Below are 18328 nucleotides of genomic sequence, written 5' to 3'. Positions count from 1 at the left end.
GGCGCGGGTTACCCAGAGTGCTCCGCGCGGGGGCAGCTCACTGGAGTTTGGTTCTCGAGGCGGCGGCTCCGGAGGCTCCGGCGGCTCCTCCTCCGGTGGCGGCGGCGGCCCGGCCCGAGCGCCGGCCCCGGGTCCCCTCTCCCGCCACCCCGCGCGCCCACTCTCGCCTCGGCGCCGCGGGAACATGCGGCTCCGCTCCCGGAGGCCGGCGAGTGAGTGACCCCCGTCCCCCGCCTCAGCCCGCCCGCCCGCCGGCCCGGCCGCTCCCCCCCGCCTCGCCCAGGCAATGACAGCGGCTCCGGCGTCTCCGCAGCAGATCAGGGACCGGCTGCTGCAGGCCATCGACGCCCAGAGCAACGTAAGTGCCCGTCGCGCGGGCTGGGACGGAGGCCGCGTGCGCCCGGGACCCTCCCCCTCCCCGGTGCCCCGCTCCCGCCAGACCCCGGGAGACTGCCTGGCGTCCCGCCGGCCCTTAGGGCCGCTGCCATCCCGGCTTCTCGCCCCCTGGGGCCGGGGCTAGGTCGGGCAGCTCGGCGGCGCCTGGTACGTGAGGCCGAGGCTTCCGTGCGGCCTGGGCGGAGGGAGCAGACGGGGGTCGAGGTCAGAGCTTCGCCTGCCCTCGCTCTCCAGTTCGTGGACTCTGGCTGCTCCGGACAGAGCTTGCCTGCCTCGCTCTTCCCCGGGGTTCGAGACCCCCGGAAAGCTCTCCCGACGAGGGGGGAGGGGAAAGCGAAGGACTGAAGAGCAACTGGTGTCTGGACCATGACTCGGAGAGCTAGTGCCTGGGCCTCCTGGGTGGCCAGTGCAGTCCTTCTCTCGCCTCCAGACTGGGAGCACCTGCTTGGCTTCGGAGAGAAGCCCCCGGTGCGCTTTGCCCCTAGCACATGGAGCGTTCCTTTTACCAAATGTCTCATGGAGGGAACATGATTTTGAGGAACGGAATGGGATCCTTCCTGTCGCTTGCCTGGGCATAGGTGACCATTGTGACTGTGAGCAAGCCAGAGAGCCTTGCTTCATGGCAGTGAATTAGAGGTGGTGGTCTCTCCTGGTACCCACACATCCCTGCTTCGCTCCCCTCCCCTCCCCCCACCAGGAGGGTCACAGCCTGGTGGGTGATTTTGAACCGAAAGGGTCAGCGTTAACTCCAAGGTGTTACTTTCTTAGGTGTCCCTCCTGAGAGATCACTGTCTGTAGAGTAATATTTTCTGCGTGTGTGTGTGTGTGTGTGTGCATGCGTGCGTGCGTGTCTGTGTGTCTGTCTGTCTCTCTCTCTCTCTCTCTCTAGGGGAAGACCTATAGTGTCCATCCCAAGAGTTTATTGGCAGTAGGGGCCATCTTTCCCTTTGGCAGGAAAGGTTGGGTAATGGGAAGATACAGTAGTATGCAGACACTTGAGTGAGCTCCTGCATTTACTGAGTGACCAGGAAGTGGCCATTGAGGTCAGTTTTTAATGTGCTAGGGATAGAGGAGGGGTCTTACTGTGGCGCTGTAGGATAAGAACTGGATTGCTAACCACAAGTTTGACTGTTTAAACCTACCAGCTGCTTGAGGAGTCGGTACCAACTCAACCACACTTTAACAGCAGCAGGGATAGAAGACAAAATCACCCTGGGATTGGTCAGACAACTCAGACTAATCTCACTGTCGTAGCTTTAAGTTTTCCCTTTTGCGTAAGTTTGGCTACTGTTTCTCAGCAATAAGCCTTGGTCCCGGTGACTTTGAAATCACTCATACTGGATCTTAACAACTGTGGTAAAAATTACCCCTGGACTTTAGGCCGTCTGTGAACCTCAAGGTCAGCAGTTCAAAACTATCAGCTGTTCCGCGGGAGAAAGATGAGGAGGCTCTTTGCTCCCGTAAAGATTTACAGCCTCAGAAACCCTGTACAGGGTCCCGATGAGTCGGAACTGACTCCACGGCACTTAACAACACAACAATATGATATGATTGAGAAGGATATCATATTTGGTAGGTTGGAGGGTCAGAGAAAAAGAGGAAGACTCCCAGCGAGATGGATTGACCAGGTGGCAGCATTGATGGACTCAAGCATGGCAACAGTAGTGAGGTTGGCCCAGGATCGGGCAGTGTTTCGTTCTGCTGTGCATAAGGTCGCTATGGGTCAGTACCAACTTGATGGCAGTTAACAACAACAACAAAGCTGAGTCCTGGTTTGTCACTGTAGGATCGGCACTGCACTGTTAACCACAAGGTCGGTGGTTGAAACCTACCAGCCACTATTTGGGAACCCTATACGGTGTGTTGTTAGGAGTCAGAACTGACTCAATGGCACATAACAATAACAAGGTTGACTAGTAGTAATCGTGTTTTACATATTTAGTATCCTTTTTGTTAGGACTTTGAGGTACAAACTGTATAAAGCCTTCCATAATGTTCTCTTTTTAATAACTGGTGCTGCTGCAGTTCCCAAGACTGAAATATTAGCGAATAAAACAAATAACGTGACACTTTTTTTGCGCTTTTGTTGAGCACGAAGCTGATTTCTTGAATTCCACTTGCTTGCTGTCCTAGACTCTGAGAGACTGCTAAAGTGTTAGTGCTGATCCTTATTGCTGCTGAGGATAGCTTTGGGATAAGGACATGATTTGGCAGGTGCTCACGATGGTGCAGATAAGATGGGGCAGTGATACGAAGAGGTCCAGGGTTTGTAAGGTTCTCATCTAAAGTGTTCTTAGAAGCAGAGGAGGAAAGGGGGCGAGAAGGAAATAAGTCTTGGTTTTCTGTATCTTAATACACACAAAGACGCCATACAACCAATGGTTACACACATGATTTCGTATTCACATTTTGTATGGCTCATTTGCTAGGACCCCTGGGTGGTACAACTTACACGTTTGGCTGTTAATCAAAAGATTGGAGGTTCAGGTCACCTAGAGGCACCTTGCAAGAAAGGACTGTGATGTACTTCCTAAAAAGCAGTCATTGAGAAAAACATGGAGTTTTCTACTCTGACACACATGGCTCGGGAGAGGAGGGCCCGTGATTTGGAATTGACTTAAAGGCAACTGTTAATGATAGGTGTGCTTTTCATCCTGTTGAAATGTGGGGGATGGGATTGAGAACTTGTTTCTCTGACTACATGAGGTATGATGAAACTGCCTCTTTTAAAAGCTGCTGTTATCAGTGGTCATCTAGGAGTGTTTTTAAAGGTCATCTGGCAGGAGCATGTTTTTCAGTGACCACCGAGTCAGAACCTGAGCACTGTGGCAGAATAGGTGACCGAAGGAGGTAGTGTAGGCCTTGGTACAAGAATGAGCCTGCAGGTTCCCTCCAGCCAACCTGGCTCAGGTGAGAGCAAGGTGGCTCCAGCAGAGGCCTTGAGGGCCCCCCCACTGTACTCCTGTGCCTTGCCCAATCATGCATCTCAGTTCTGGAGAGTTGGGTGACACATATTTAAGATGCTCATGAAGAAAAAAATAAATTGGGGACAGTGTTGAAGAGGCAACACTAAAATTAAACCTCTTCCTAGAGAAGCAGTAGAGAATTGTGTCATGTAATGCTTACCTACATGGGCATGCAATTATGAACATGTGTAGCTTTTGCTGGAAACAGCAGTCCGGCCACTGACCTAATATCCATAAGTATCTGCAAAGTTAGAACAGTAGCATGAGGGTAACAGAGTACAATTTGCTGACCACCAACCCCTCCATGAAGGCCATGGGAAAGGAAATAGTTGCTTTGCTCTGAGTTCTAGTCTATGGAGTCTGAATTTCTGTTAGCAATAGGTGCCGGAGTTGATCATTTCTGATAACTCAGTTCTAAGTAAATCCTTTAAAAAGCAGCGGCACAGATAGCAGACGAAGCCTTCCCCTCTTTGTCTCTGCGGTGCGCCTTCACCCAGAAGGTGAAAGTCTGAGTCCAGCTTCACGATGAATGCAGTCCAGGGCTCATGAAGAAATCTCCGTGTGTCAGTATGAGCATGAACTCCTCTGCACACGCTGATTCCCCAGTGGACAGGCTGCAGGGGCACGCCACCTCTCACCTCCTCTTGATCAAGTGGAAACCTTCAACTGCACTCCAGGCTGGTCTTCGATCCCCTCTTTAACAGACCCCTCAGGACTGCTAACTGTTCAGAAGCTCAGTCCTGGAGTGGTCCAAGGCCACATGAGACCCTGCTCTGAAACTGGGAGGAAGACAGATGTCAAAGAGCATCTGACTGAGACAGGGATGTGTGTACTATATCCCCATCAGTGAAATCACAGCACGAGACTGGGTTTGATAATTGCCAGGTGAGTGGTATGTTCAAGCAGGGTGAGGTTGTGACTAGCCTCTACCAGGGAACCTCTCCGGCAGGAACCTCCTCAGGTGCTGCTTTGGTGGGTTTTTCTTTTGTGTTGTTTTGTTTTCATAGTTCAGCGAGCATTTAGAGAAATAACACAAGTAAGGTTATGTGGTGTTCACCTCATACATAAGTTAGGCCCCTGGGAGAAGAGGAGCGATAAGTAAAAGGTCATTCTGGGTATTCCTGATCCTTGCTTCTCAGGTTCCTCAGGGGTCTTAAGAAGCCTATGTTATGGCGACTATGAGCCCTCTGCAAAGAGACACGCACAGGAAAAACCTCCTTTGATGGAAATGGAATGACAAGATGTTGCATAGCTTCCACAGCTATGGGCCCCCATTTGAAAGTAGGGTTGGGGGTGGACCTAGCAATCTGCTTCCATAGGTTCACAGCCCTGAAAACCCTATAGAGCACTTTCACTCCAGGAATCTGAATCGCCTCAAGGCCAACTGAAGCAGCAGCCAACATCACTCACTGCCTGTTCTTAAACAATGGGGAAGTAGCTTCTGAAGAAGCAGGAGGCTCCTATTGGTAAGAAAAGGGGTGGGAGTCTCTTGTGTCCCCTACACGACTACAGCTTGGGTTAAATTTACTAGCGACAGAGCTGTCAGGCTATAGAGATTAGTAGTGTGCTCTCAAACCATCTTGGGTATTTGTCCTGTGCAGGCTGCTGGGCCTGAAATGGTGGGAACTGCCACTGATGGGAATTTTCATGACCCTTGTTTTCTAACCTCATTATCTGCTTCAAGACTACAGCACTGTGGAAATAAGCTTAAAATTGAAAGGCCTTTGATCCTATAGAAAAGAGGAGCTTCTGAACTGCAAAAGTGATTCTCTTGAGTAGAGTAACCTACTACCATTGAGTCAGTTCCAATTCCTAGCGACCCTAGAGGACAGTAGAACTGCCCACAGAGTTTCCCAAGTCTGTAAATTCTTTACAGAATCAGATCGTTTCATCTTTATCCCAAGGAGCAACTGGTAGGTTCGAACTACTGACCTTTCCATTAGTAGCCAAGCATTTTAGCCACTGTGCCGTCAGGACTCCTTGAGTAGAGTAGAAGATAGTAATTGTAAATGTGTGGACCCAGCCACAGCACGCCTGTTGGCCAAGTTTGGTGGCTTTTCTGGTCTTGCTTTTTGTAACTGAGGAGAACAGTATGTTGTTTTATGACTCTGGGAAAAGGGCAGGAAACGAGTGTCATGAAGCAGGTGTCATTCCTTATTTGTGACTCACTTGAGAGTAGAAAGGTAGGCATTGCTTGCACTCTATCTACACGGAAGCCTCCAAGTGCTAAGTGACCCTCAGAAGTGTCTTTGAGATAGAATATGTCATCCTGGTGGTTGCAGAGTCCTGGAGGACTGTAGGTGGTACTTTGCCTATGGAAGTGACTTTTGTCCTAGATAAAGGTGTCAGGGGCATGCATGGTCACCTGGTTCCTGGGTTGGAGATGCAGGTTGTGGTAGGATGCCAACCTTGGAGCTGTGCATTTCTGGTGTCCATTGGGCATTTTCTCAGACAGAGTACTTTCTCCATTAGAACAGGGCCAGCCTAGCTCAGGTGCCTGGTGCCCACTATCTGCTATAAAGAAATGGTGTTTACGCCTCCATTCCTGCTAGAACTGTTTAAGCTGACTGGTCATGGGGTTGAGTGGTGAACCAGCAGCTCACACCATGCCCAGAGCAGTCTTCTGGAATGATCCCAGGCACATGCATATGGAACTGGGGTTTTCTAACCTGGGACATTCTCCTGAGGTGTGAACATGGCTGCCTGCTTCTTTGAACATGCTCTTGGGTGATTCCAGCTCTCAGGAGGCCATGTAACTCCATGCTGGTCCCCAGTGATAAATAACACTGTGTGTGGAGACAGAGGGTCACTGGGTGAGGCAGCTCTGTCGTTGAGTAAACTCTTATAGCAAGTGCTTCTGCTACTGGGGTAGGGAAGACAGACCTAAAGCTGCCCGGCGTATGCCCTGGTGGAGCCTCAGGCCTTCAGGGAGCAGTCAGTCCTGGAATAGGATCTGAGTGCTTGGACAGAGAGGTAGCTTGGTTGGGGTGCCACATGGATGAACACCTACACTGGTACTGAGGGTCAGAGCAGCCCACGGGGCTACAGCACTTAAGTCCAAACAGAGCAGTTCTTGATTTGTTTCACTTCAGTATAGTTTAGAATTCTTAAGAGCAGGACATGATTTTCTAGAATACTTTGTCGGTTGAGTTTTAGAATGAAAAATTTTTTATGCAAGAAGTCAGTTCTTGTTTTGTCTCTAATGAGGGAACCAGTTGCCACTGAGTTGATTCAGACGCAAGGTTACTCCATGTATGTTGATGAAGAACTGTGCTCCACAGAGTATTCAGTGGCTTATCTTTCAGAAATAGATTGCCAGACCTTTCTTCTGAGGTTTGTGCTTCTAGGTAGACTTGAACCTGTGACCTTTCAGTTACCTAAGTGTGTTTACCATTTGCACCACTCAGCGCCTAGTGGGAAGGGAAGGAAGTACTCTAAAGAAGGGGGGATGGCTGGTGGGTCCTTAACAGCTGCACTCTAGGCCGGGGGATGGGGGTTGAGGGGGCAGGTGTTAGTCTGTGTCTGTCTGCCCAGAGGACTGGGGAGGTGGAGCATGTGTTTGGGGGCAACCCTGGGTGGGCACATGGTGAGGTCCTGGGAGGTGGACCCTGGCTACTAATTGTTGTCGCTCTGGGTCAAGGCAGATCACTGAGCGTCTGGGGTGGGTGTACAGACAAGTTGGGCCCTCAGACGTTCGACCTTCACATTCCTGGAGTTTTTGTGATACTGTGAACACATTAACAAGGAAGGGGGTGTTGTGCCAGATGTCCTGTGGGGACCTGCAGCTCAGGGACTGCCAACCCTTTGAAGCCCCTAGAACTGCTGTAACATTTTCTGGGTTCATCCACTGGAAGAATGCCAGAAGGCCCCTGAAATCAGTTGGGCTCGGTTCCCATGTAGAGGCTGGTAGGAGGACAGACCATGAGTTGGCCCTGTGAGATTTGCTGAATGTCCCTGAGTAGTTCTTTGAATCCCTTCTGGAAGCAGGGGCTATGTCTTCATTTGGGGGTGAGGTTGATGAAGCTGTTTGTCCAGTTTCACAGAGGAGGAAATGGTAACTGTGGATCTACATCCAGGCTGGTCTGCTGTGAAGCAACCTGTGGGTTTCCCACCTCCCACATGAGTGGGAAAGTTCAATTCAAGTGTACTTGCTTAGTTTTAACCTTACAAATGTGACATTTGTTTTTTAATTGTTAATTTTGGAATTTCCACTTGCTTCCCATTTCCTACCAGTTTTCCCCCTTAAATCCTTCCTTGAGTGAGGATTTTTATTACCGAAAACTTTCAGGAACTTCCACATGATAACAGTTGTACTTGAAGTAGGTACCAGGATAGCACAGATGATTTGTACTGAACTACTAAAAGGTTGGCTGTTGAATCAACTCCTCAGTGACATTATGCAAGAGAAAGGCCTAGTGATCTGGTTCCATGAAGATTGTTAAGTGCCATCGAGTTGGTTTCAACTCATAACAACCCTGTATAGGGCTTCCAAGGAGCAGCTGGTGGGTTTGAACCACTGACTTTGTGGTTTGCAATCCAGTGTTGATCCTACAGCACCACACCAGGAGTTCATGAAGATTACAGCCAAGAAAATCCTATGGAGCTCTGTCACATGGGGTTCTTGGAGTAACTGTTCTGAGACAATTCAAGAACATTAGCTGCTACTAAATGCAGCCTTACTCCTGGATGAAGTGAAATCTTATCATCCAAGCACCTCCTACTGAATTTTGGGAACGACTCTTTGTCACCCAGGATTCCCAACCCTCTGGGAGCCCCACAGTTCCTGAGCCTCTCCCTGTTCTGAAAGCCTTCTCTGGTTCAATCCTAGACTGTCTGCTTGGATCCCCACAGATTTCAAATGCAGTGTTTCTGTGGATGATATTTCTGGGATCTTGCTAATCCTGTTTACAACTGGATCATGGGAGCAAGTGACCTACAGAGGATCCAGTACTCCCCTGTCTGGACTCTGGGTGCTTGTGGATCTTCTGTGGACAGGTTCAGCCCTCAGATCAGCACTCTTGCATCCTGAGCAGGGGCTTGGTTGCTCGCAGCGCAGTTCTTCAAGGGCCTCAGACACATTTAACATAAACAGCCACCCTGTGAGGTCAGTGGAAATGACACCAGGCACATGACTGGGCTCCCCTTGTCTGTCCCCACGTCCAGACCTCCATGCAAAGTTGTCTGTGGGGCATCTTTATGAGCAACTTGGCGGGGTGTAGTAACTTCCCACTGTTGTAAGATAGGAGGTTTTTCCCGTGTTTCTTGGCTCCCATTTATGAGTTCTGACAGAGAAGATGGCACTTGATCTCATTTACTGGCCTCAGACACTGAAAAGTACCAGCTCGGCTCTCAGGGCCATGTGACCTCTCCCCCCACTGTTTTTTGATGTCATAACCTGAAGATGAGGGTGTCCTCTCCAATTCACACCTGGGCTGACTGGCCTCATAGCAGTGTGGAGCCTTGGCCAGTGTGCAGTGGCTGGCCTTGGTCCTAGGTTGGGGTCCTGAGTGCAGATGCTGCAGGTGGATGTATTACCAGAGTGATCCTGGTTCAGATGAGACCCCAGTAGGTTGTGGTGGCCCAACCTCCAGCCTAGTGGTCCTGTGGCCCTGCTCATATCTATACACTCTTCTCTTCTCCTCCTCCCACACACGCCCTCAGCCCCTTCTGGCAGGACAACAACTCCACCAGCACACCTGAGGCCTGGTCCTCCGAGCTCAGGTCTGCTTGGCCCAGCACTGTTCCAATATGTCTGCTTTCTCGGTCCCTCTGTCCTCAGTCTGTCAGTCATGAAGCTGACTGGCCCCCTGGGTTCCACTCTTTTACCATGCCACACCCCCACCCTGCTGCATGGGCAGGTGGCTGGCGGGTAGTTCTGACATGTTGGCAGGTAACATTGCTGATTGCTGTGTAGTGCTGACCTGTAGATGGGTATTACTGATGGGGTAGGCATCTAGCACAGTTGGTGTGTAGTACTGGGGTATAAGCATGTACCACTGATGTGTAGGCATATAGTGCTGAGGCCAGGCATGTCGTACCAATGCTTTGTGGATAGCACCGAGCGCTGGCATACACCTAGACTGGGGCTGGGTGGCGGTGCTCACAGATCATTCCCTCAAGTGTCTGCTAAGTGGTTTGCCTTTCCTTAATATCAGCACCAATTGTGTGTCCAGTCTCACGCGGGGCAGGTTACATTATGCTGGTGATCAGTCTGAGCCGGAATGTGTTCTCGGGGACAGCTGGCTTTCTGCCGTCACTGTCCTGCCTCTGCTTTGTCAGCCTCACGTGTGGGGTGCCCCGTCTGTAATGTCAGGTCCTCCAGGGAACAGCATCTAGGAGAAGCACTCCCCAGGCCTCTGGGAGCTGTGTGTTAGTGCTACCTCTTACCGGGATCGGAGCAAACTGGGAACTGATGTCTTTTTCTCAAGATAGCCAGTCGTGGAGTGGGGAATGTCCCAGGACATCAGGGTCCTGTTACTAGGGGCAGAGGGTGGTGGCCAGCGGACAGCTAGCCAAGTCCCCTCACTGCATGGTGACTTAGTGACCCCATCAGGTGTAAGATGGACCAGAGGAATGGGGGGTGGGCTAGGTGGTGTGTGGTCAGTGTGGAATTGTGAGCATCTCTATCCTGGTTGAGCCCATTGACTGCGATTGCCCCAGAAGGTCCTGGGCAGTGTGAGACCCTGTTTTCCAGAGTCTTCCCCCGTAGCCAGGCAAGGGCCAGCACTGGCTCATGCCATCCTCTCAGCTCTGGGATATACATGACAGGTCTGACAGGCCCAAGAGGGCTGCTGAGGGATGGGGTCCGGAGACCCTGAGACCAGCCTATGCCCTAGGTGTGGGTGACTGCTGCTGCTGGCCTGGCCACATGTAAAATTTGGAGTCCTGGTGTGGTGCTCCGGGTTGATATGCTGGACTGCAAGGTCATTTTCAACCACAATATCAGCAGTTCAAGCTCACCAACTGCTCCTTGGAAACCCTATACAGGGTCGCTATGAGTGGGAACTGACTTGATGGCACTTAACAACATCAGGAGAGGAGTTTCATGGGTAGTATAAATGGTTTGCACATGGAGTCCTAGTGTGGTGCTATAGGATAACCATTGGACTACAAACCGAAAGGTTGGCGGTTCAAACCCACCAGCTCCTCTTCCGAAATGCTATACAGGATTGCTTTGAGTCGGAACCGACTTAATAGCAGTTAACTACTACTAACCTAAAGGTTGGCTGTTTGAATCTACCCAGCATTACCATAAAAGAAAGGCTTGGTCATCTGCTTCCGTAAAGATCCTAGCCAAGAAAACTGTGCAGGGCAGTTATGCTCTATAAAGCATTGGGCTCACCATGAGAGAATCAGTTCTACCTCAGTGGGTTTGGTTTTTTGCAAATGGCATCTCACTTTCACTCCCACTAATTTTACTTGAATTTCAGGGAGCTGCTGGAAATTCAAGCCGGATTCAGAAGAGGAGGGATATCTATGGTACTGTGAATTTGCTTGATATGGCTTTTCTATCCAAGTCTTCTTAACTCCCACCAAATGATTGAATGGGTGGGACAATGCATAGGGTGCACAGGACTCTTAATACTGGGATTGGTTAGTTTTGCCATCGCACTAGGTTTAAAAGGAACAATGTCAGAAGCGGGAATAGATGATCCCAGAACCATCAAGAAAGAAGAGTCATGAGATTCCTATCTGGAAAAGCGCTGGCAGCAGAGGTGGTGATATAGAGCAGCTACAGGCTTCCCAGCCCATGGATGAAGTAAAGCTGAGTGCCTACAGGCAAGAGGCTGGCTTGCAGAATGTGTTCTTTGGGCATTCACAGACTGGCTGGCTAAAGGAGCTTTGTAACCTTTGCCTGAGCAGGGCAGAGGCTGGGGGAACCACATGACTGAGAGACCAAAGACAAGAGCAAGATGTGCCTACAGCATGCCAGAGAAGAGGCGTTCCTGACTGGAGAACTGTATCCTGAGTTGTTTCTGATCCTGAATTGTACCCTGTTCACTTCCCTAATAAACCCCGTAATCGTGAGTATTGTCTATGAGTCCTGTGTGGCCATTGCAAAATGGTTTGGTGAACACAAATGTGGAGCAGAGTGCTGTAGGAGGGATGGTTGGTGTCAGAAGGGGGCAAAGAAGGTTGAAGGGTGGAGGCCTATTGGCCTCCACCTCATAGGCATCAGCTCTGGGTTGATTCTGAGTATGATGGTCCTTCCCCCTCAGGAAGCCAGAGGAAGTCAGACAGGGCCGCCTCCTTGCCGTTTTTTTGCAATATCATTGGCTGACAGCAGAGAATGCCAGAAAGATGATTGTTGTTGTTAAGTGCTTTTGAGTTGGTTCTGACTCATAGTGAGCCTGTACAGAATTTATAAGGAGCTACTGGTGGGTTTGAACCACCGACCTTGTGGTTAGTAGCCCAGTGCTTAGCCTTACAGCACCACACCAGCTTGTGCTTTATTGACTATGCAAAAGTATTTGCTGTGTGGATTATAACCTACTATCAATAACATTGTGAAGTATGGGAATTCCAGAATAATTAAGCTGGTACGGAACCTATACATAGCCCAAGACACAGTCATTTGAAGAATACCAGGGGATGTTGAGTGGTTTAAAATCAGGAATGGTGTATGTCACAGCCTTTCACCATACTTTTTCAGTTTCTGTGCTGAGCAAATAATCTGAAAACTGGACTATATAAAGAAGAATGTGACATTAGGATTGGAGGAAGGCTCATTAACAACCTGCAGTGTGCAGGTAACACAACCTTGCTTGCTGAGAGCAAAGAGGACTTGAATGTCTTACTGATGAAGATCAAAGACAATGACAGCAGCCTACAGTATGGATTACAGCTCAGTGTATAGAAAACAGAAATTCTCACAATTGACCAATAAATAATATCACCATAAATGGAGGACAGATTGAAGTTGTAAGAAGACTTCATTTTGCTAGCATCCAGAGTCAATGCTCATGGAAGCAGCAGTCAAGAAATCAAATGATGTGTTACATTGGGCAAGTCTGCTGCACATAGCCTGTTTAAAGTGTTAAAAAGCAAAGATGTCACTTTGAGGACTCAGGTGCATCTACGGTGTTTTCAGTCATCTTATATGCATGTGAAGCCTGGTCAATGAAAAAGGAAGACCTAAGAATTGATGTATTTGAATTATGGTGTTGGCAGTTAATACTGAATATGCGTGGACTAAATCTGTCTTGGAAGAAGGCTGGAATTACTCCTTAGAAGTGAGGGTAGTGAGATTTCCTTTTATGTACTTTGGTCATGTCAGGAGGGACCAGTCCCTGGAGAAGGACATCATGCTTTGGTCAAGAAGAGGGTCAGCGAAAGAGAAACACACCCACATACCCCACCCACCTCCCCCAACGAACGGGTTGACACTGGTTACAACAATGAGCACAAACATAGCAACGTTTGTGAGAATGGTGTAGGATTGGGCAGTGTTTCATTCTGTACTGAGTTGTGTTAGACTCATCGGCACTTAAACACAACAACAACAACAAAGGATCCTATAAGTATTATATTGCTGCTAAACTCAAATTCAGTAGTTCAAACCCACCAGCTGCTCCGAGGGAGAAAGATGAAGCTATCTGCTCCCATAATAATTTATATCTAAAACCCTACGGAGCAGTTTTAATCTGTTTTACAGGGTTTCTGAATTTGAACCAACTCTGTGGCATTGGGTTTTAAAGAGCCTCACAGGCACTTTATAGGATAAGCACTGTACTGCTAACCATAAGGTGGTGGTTCAAACCTACCAGCTGCTCCTTGAAAACCCTGTACAGAGTGGCTATGAACCAGAACTGACTCAACAGACTTTAACAACAAGAAGCATGCAAGGAGCCCTGGTGGTGAATGAAGTGAGTTAAAGATGGGGCTGCTAACTACAAAGTTGGTGGCTCAAACCCACTAGCGTTTCATGGGAGAAAGGTAAGGCTGTCTGCTTCCCTATGGAGCAGTTCTAGTCTGTCCTGTAGGGTTGCTGTGAGCTCGAATCAACTCGATAGTGGTGAGTTTGGTTTTGGTTTCCTCAGACATTTGCATTTAGGTTGGTCATTGACTGTGGAACCCCACCACCCAGTGGGTAGGTGTGTTGCCTCCAGGTGTGGTAGAGGCTTTTCACCTTGTTTGTAACTTTCCTCTTTTCTATAAACTCAGCTTAAATGACTGCTTGGGGACTGGAATTGGAGTGGGAGAACAGAGGGAAACTGCTAGTTTTTTCTGTCATTGTCCGTGGTACCATATGTGTCTGTCTATTTTGGTGTGGATGGCTTTCCTCTACCCAGTAGGAGGTGCAAGTGCTCCTGAACTTGTTCTGTTGAAGGTGAGACATTGAAGGGGGAGGGATGCTCTGTCTTGTGTTCAGCCTGCAAATTCTTGGCACATCAAATGGACCAACCTTCAAAGAGCGAAATATGAGTACAACCCACTGCCATTGAGTTGATCCTGAATCATGGTGGCCCCGTGCTTTACAGAGTAGAACTGTCACCTAGGGTTTTCTTGGCTGTAATCTTTATGGAAGCACATGGCCAGACCATTTTTCCATGGTACTACAGTGTAGGGTTAAACAGCCGATCTTTATTCCTGGCCAGGGTAGAGGGAAGAAAATAAGAGGATGGCAATGCTCACAGGAAGTAGGGGACGCATTTCCAGAAGAAGCAGGTCTGTGCGTGTAAAGAAGCAGTTCATAGACTGCTGGGGTCCTGGGTGCCAGGATAAGATTGCTGGGGGCAATGACAGCTGAGGCTTGCTTAGGAGTTGGGCAGTTTTTATCTGTGGTGTTAACTACTAGTTCAGCATCGCCCATCTGAACACAGCCCCACGCTGGGCCTGTGATGCAATCAGTGTAGACAGGAATGTCCTAGGACTGTGCTGGGAGCTCTGGGGGGACTTAGGTGGCAAGATGGATACCATTGTGGAGATTTCACTGTGAGTGGGGTAACCCTGAGCCCGCTGGCCTACTAAGCCTGCCCTGATCGTGCAGTGGTCAAATCCATCTGAACTGCCCATCTGTCACTTGCAGCCAGAGAGTCTGGGCAGGACCAGCTGGCACACACTGGCAGCCCCTAGTTCTGTATACCCCTGCTCGCCTCGTATACCCACCTTTCCTGGGGGCTCCTCTGCTCAGACCTCCAGCCGGCCCGCCGTTAACCAACTTGGATGCCTTCACCCACCCCAGGCTATGGCCAGCAGCAGTTCCTAACACCCTTGTTGGTTGGTTCTCCGATCCCTGGTGTCGTGGTAGAGGTCTCTCCCTGGTTTGAGGGCCACCTATGGTGCGGGGCCAGACTGGGCAGTGGCAGGCAGCACTTAGCTCGAGGACAGTGAGCATTGCAGGGGCCAGGCCTAACTGGGCACTTGGAGGGCATGCCCCCTGTGGTAGTTGCTTGGCCCTCTCTTACTGCCTCTCCTGTCACATAGGGTGTCATGTGCCCTCCCAGTGCCCCATTCAGTTGTAGTGGTCTGGGAGTCCAGGGGCCAGGCCTGCACCCGTGCTATGTCTTAAGTGGGGGGGGATTAGTTGATGGCTCTCTGAGCCTCAGTCTCTGTTGGTAACCAGACTTTCGGTCCAGTTATCTTTTTTTTTTTTTTTTTTTCTTCTTAAGGTCCAGTTATCTTGAGGGGCAGAAGGCCTGTCTGGGCTTTAGTCGGAGAGATCGTGGTGAGGGCGGTGATATTATCTCCATGTAACAGATGAGGAAACTGAGGTAGAAGGTTGTCTTTTCCCCAGACATGAGTGACATGGGGCAGAGTGTGTTATGTCGCTGAGCTTAAGAGGGCTCAGTATGCTTTGGTGTCAGTCTCCATGAGGTCTGTCTCTCCATAGGGACTTCTTTGGGTCCCACCAGAAACAGGCCCACCGAGTGCGTGCACATGTTCTCCCTCTGCTAGTTCAGGACACTGAGGCTGAGTGAGATGCTGGCCCCTGAACAGCCAGCAGATGGCCAGGAACCTGCATCCGTCTGGCCCCACTGCTGTGCTGTCTGCCATGGGGCTCCCACAACAGGAAGTGGGTGTGTAGAGTGGCTGCTCTCTTCTTGGTTTCTGAGCATTGCTGTGTAGCAGAGCTATGGGGACACACTGCTCTCCTTCTGCTGTCCCATGTGTCAGCCACATGGGAGGAGTGGACGCTCAATATATGGTGAGGGTGACTGAGAAACTGGCATCTAATTCTGTGTCATTTTTCTGTATCTAAATGGCAGTGGCCCATGGTGCTAGTGTTTGTGACTTGAACGGCCTCTGATCCCTCAGGGAAGTGGGGAGAGAGGCTGTGCCTGTCTGGGCTGTGGATGCAGGATGGGGCTCTTGCTCTGCACTTTCCCTCATCTCCCCAATGTCTCCAGAACCTCTGTGCCATGTCATGGCCAATTCATGAGGCCAAAAGTAAGCTTTGGTGGCACCAATTGCTAAGCGCTTGGCTACTAACAGAAAGGTTGGTGGTTTGAACCCACTCAGGGACACTTTGGAAAAAGACCTGGCAATCTGCTTCTGGAAGGGAATTCCACAGTCCTGAAAGCCCCTGGGGCCCTGTTCAACTCTGACATCCGTGGCATCACCATGAGTTGGAATTGATTTGAGAACAGCTGATTTGGGCTTTCTGGGATTTTCTTTTTGTGTGTGTGTGTTTTGGGTTTTGTCTCATCAAGTATATAGGCTGACAAATGGGTTAATCAATAACTAGAAATCCTCTCCTACCCCAGAATAAAAGGAAAAAAAGGAAGGATATTACAGGCAAAGCTTTGGGAGTCAAACCTGGCTTCAGATCCCTTGCTCCGTATCTTAGCTGTGTGTCCTTGGACAAATTGTGTAAACTGTTTGCCCATCATGCTGTTGTGTCTAACCCAAGGCTTATCCCCACCCTTTGGTTGTTATGTGTTAGTTGCCATTGCGTTGATTCTGTCTCATGGCCCGCCCCTGTGTGTCAGAGGAGTGGAACTGTGCCCCATAGGATTTTCAGTAGCTAATTGTTCAGAAGTAAATTGCTAGGCTTTTATCCCCAGGTACCTCTGGGTAAGACTCAAACCTCTAACCTTTCAATTAGCTGAGTACCACCCAGGGGAAGGGGCTTTAACCCAAAGCAAACAAGTTACCATCCAGTCTGTCATAACTCCTGGCCCATCCATGTGTGCAGAGTTAAACTGTCTCCTAATAGGATATTCAAGGTAAGGCTGTGACCTTTTGGAAATAGCCTTTCCTTTGAGGTTACTTTGGGTGAGTTCAAACTGCATTTTTAGGTAGTTGTTATCACCGCCCTTGTGTGTGATTGTTAGGTGCTTTTGTGTCGGTTAGGACTCATAGCAACCATATATACAGCAGACCAAAATGCTTCTTGGTCCTGCGTCATGTCATCATCAAAGTCCTTGTTATGTTTGAGTGCATTGTTGCAGTAATACATTAATTAATCATCTCATTGAGGGTCTTCCTCCAGTGACCTTCTACTTTGCTAAGCATGATGTCCTTCAAGGACTGATCCCTTCTGGTAACATGTCCAAAGTACATGAGACAAAGTCTCACCATCTAGAAAGCATTCTGGCTGTATTCTAAGACAGATTTGTTCTTTCTTCTGAATATATTCAATATTCTACACACTTCAAAGGCGTCCCACCCCCAATACTGAAAGTTAATCATCTCTGTAGTGAAACTGCTGGCACATAGCAGACACCAAACAAATACAGATTCCCTACTTAAGTGCCATCGAGTCAGTTCCGACCCATAGCGACTTTGTATATGGTTTCCAAGAAGCGGCTGGTGAACTTGAACTGCTGACTAGATTCATTTGCAGATATTTAACTTTCCTTTTGCATTGCATCATCTTAACAAGCTTCTAGAAAGCTCCCTGGAGGAAAACTGGAGGAAATTGGCTTTAGAATCAAATTCCAGAGGAAAAGGTGCATTCTGGCAGAGGGGCTCTGGTTGAAACTTCCAGTGAGGTTTGCTTTTCCAAACCTTTCTTTGCTGCAGTTGCAGATAGATGGTGTGATCAAAAAGCACATCCATGTGTGACATTGCTCATAGGAAGTCTTCCCACATGGAGCCCTGGTGGCACAAATGATTAAGCATTGATATAAAGGTTGATGCTTCAAACCCACCCAGTAGTTCAGTGGAAGAAAAATCTGGCTATGTGTTTCCTTGCAGATCACAGTCTAGAAACCCTTATGGTACAATTCTATTCTGTGACACGTGGGGTCACTATGAGTTGGAATCAACTCAGTGACCTCCAACAGCAACAGCAGTCCTTTCCTTTTGGAGAACAGACTCAGATTAAAAACTAGGAAGAGCTCCACAACACCATTGAGCACAGTCGTGTTGGTACAATTGATAAAGAGAAAACAGTCTTTGTGCTCATGCTGTGGGAAGAGTGACATGGGTAGGGAGAAGAGCTGGCTGGAAGGGACCTGTTACTGTTTTATATCTAGTAGCCCATTCCCTTCATCATCCCTAAACCCACACTCAACAGCTGCTCACTCTCTCGGAAGTCAGTCCTGTAGCAAGACATAGACATATTCGTACCCTTTGACCTGGCAGTTTTACTCTTCAAGCTTGATCTATAGTGAATGAGTATTGCTCTGGTTGTGTAGTGGTTGTGAATCGGGCTGCAAACCGCAAGGTCAGCAGTTCAAAACTACCAGCTGTTCCGTGGGAGAAAGATGAGGCTTTCTGCTCCTGTCAAGATTTACAGCCTCGGAAACCCTATACAGGGTCACTATGAGTCAGAACTGACTCTACGGCATATAACAACAACAACAACAAGAACTACAATGGATAAAGGGTGTAATCTTAATCATGCATATGGTTAATTAAATGACTTGGGAGCCACCCAGGAAATGTGGCCCATCCATCACATCGAAGAGTGGAGACCTGGAGGGTAGGACAAGGGAAGGGATGAGGATGTATGTGTAGGCACAGAACCCTGAACTAAGGGTCAAACAGGATGCATTATGGTAGAGAGGTGGAGACAT

The 18328-nt window shown here is 49.1% G+C and overlaps 1 protein-coding gene across 1 annotated transcript in view; it reads left to right on the top strand.

Moving 5' to 3' along the window:
* The first annotated feature begins 286 nt into the window (after positions 1–286).
* MED26 (mediator complex subunit 26) overlaps positions 287–18328 on the top strand; it is a 46664-nt gene continuing 28622 nt past the window's right edge. The window contains exon 1 of the mRNA XM_006877113.1: positions 287–358. Within this exon, the coding sequence (XP_006877175.1) occupies positions 287–358 (72 nt within the window). The remainder of the gene's footprint in view (positions 359–18328) is intronic.

The sequence above is a fragment of the Chrysochloris asiatica genome, unplaced genomic scaffold, assembly GCF_000296735.1.
Source record: "Chrysochloris asiatica unplaced genomic scaffold, ChrAsi1.0 scaffold00442, whole genome shotgun sequence".
NCBI classification, from domain to species: Eukaryota; Metazoa; Chordata; class Mammalia; order Afrosoricida; family Chrysochloridae; genus Chrysochloris; species Chrysochloris asiatica.
The sequence above is the reverse complement of the archived record's forward strand: the minus strand, read 5'-3'. Positions and strand labels throughout refer to the sequence as shown.